This window comes from Chaetura pelagica, unplaced genomic scaffold, assembly GCF_000747805.2.
Source record: "Chaetura pelagica isolate M959 unplaced genomic scaffold, ChaPel_1.0 scaffold704, whole genome shotgun sequence".
In the NCBI taxonomy this organism is placed as follows: Eukaryota; Metazoa; Chordata; class Aves; order Apodiformes; family Apodidae; genus Chaetura; species Chaetura pelagica.
Genome location: NW_009952994.1, coordinates 397409 through 397909, shown reverse-complemented (window position 1 = coordinate 397909; position 501 = coordinate 397409). Strand labels below are relative to the sequence as shown.

Below are 501 nucleotides of genomic sequence, written 5' to 3'. Positions count from 1 at the left end.
CTGGCCAAGGCCGACATCCCCGCCCCCCTCTTCGTCACCGGTGAGTCCGTCAGCCCCCCCGCCTCCTCCTGCCTCCCTTCCTGGGCTCCCCACAGAATCACAGAACCGTTGAGGTTGGCATCACCCAGCCCAACCATCACCCCTACTCTACAAAGGTCTCCCCCAAACCACCTCCACCAACACCACATCCCAACGACCCTTCAACACACCCAGGGGTGGTGACTCCACCACCTCCCTGGGCAGCCTCTTCCAGTCTCTAACCACTCTTGCTGTCTTTTTTTTCCTAATGTCCAGTCTAAACCTCCCCTGGTGCAGCTCAAGGCCATTCCCTCTTGTTCTGTCACTAATTACCTTGTCTTCTCCAGGATGGGCTCCTCTGGGGACCTTGCTTTCCCCCCACCTCCCTGCAGCTCCAGCTCCCACAGGGCTGGTTTGGGCAACACAATTGATTGCGCTCAATAGGGGTGACTGTGTCACCTCCTGCATCCCTGGCTGGGACCC

General features: G+C 59.1%; 1 protein-coding gene across 1 annotated transcript in view; it reads left to right on the top strand.

The window, feature by feature from the left end:
• SPHK1 (sphingosine kinase 1) overlaps window positions 1–501 on the top strand; it is a gene marked incomplete at its 5' end in the record, with an annotated part of 5285 nt that continues 4784 nt past the window's right edge. Inside the window, one exon of the mRNA XM_009996570.1 lies at window positions 1–40. Within this exon, the coding sequence (XP_009994872.1) occupies window positions 1–40 (40 nt within the window). The remainder of the gene's footprint in view (window positions 41–501) is intronic.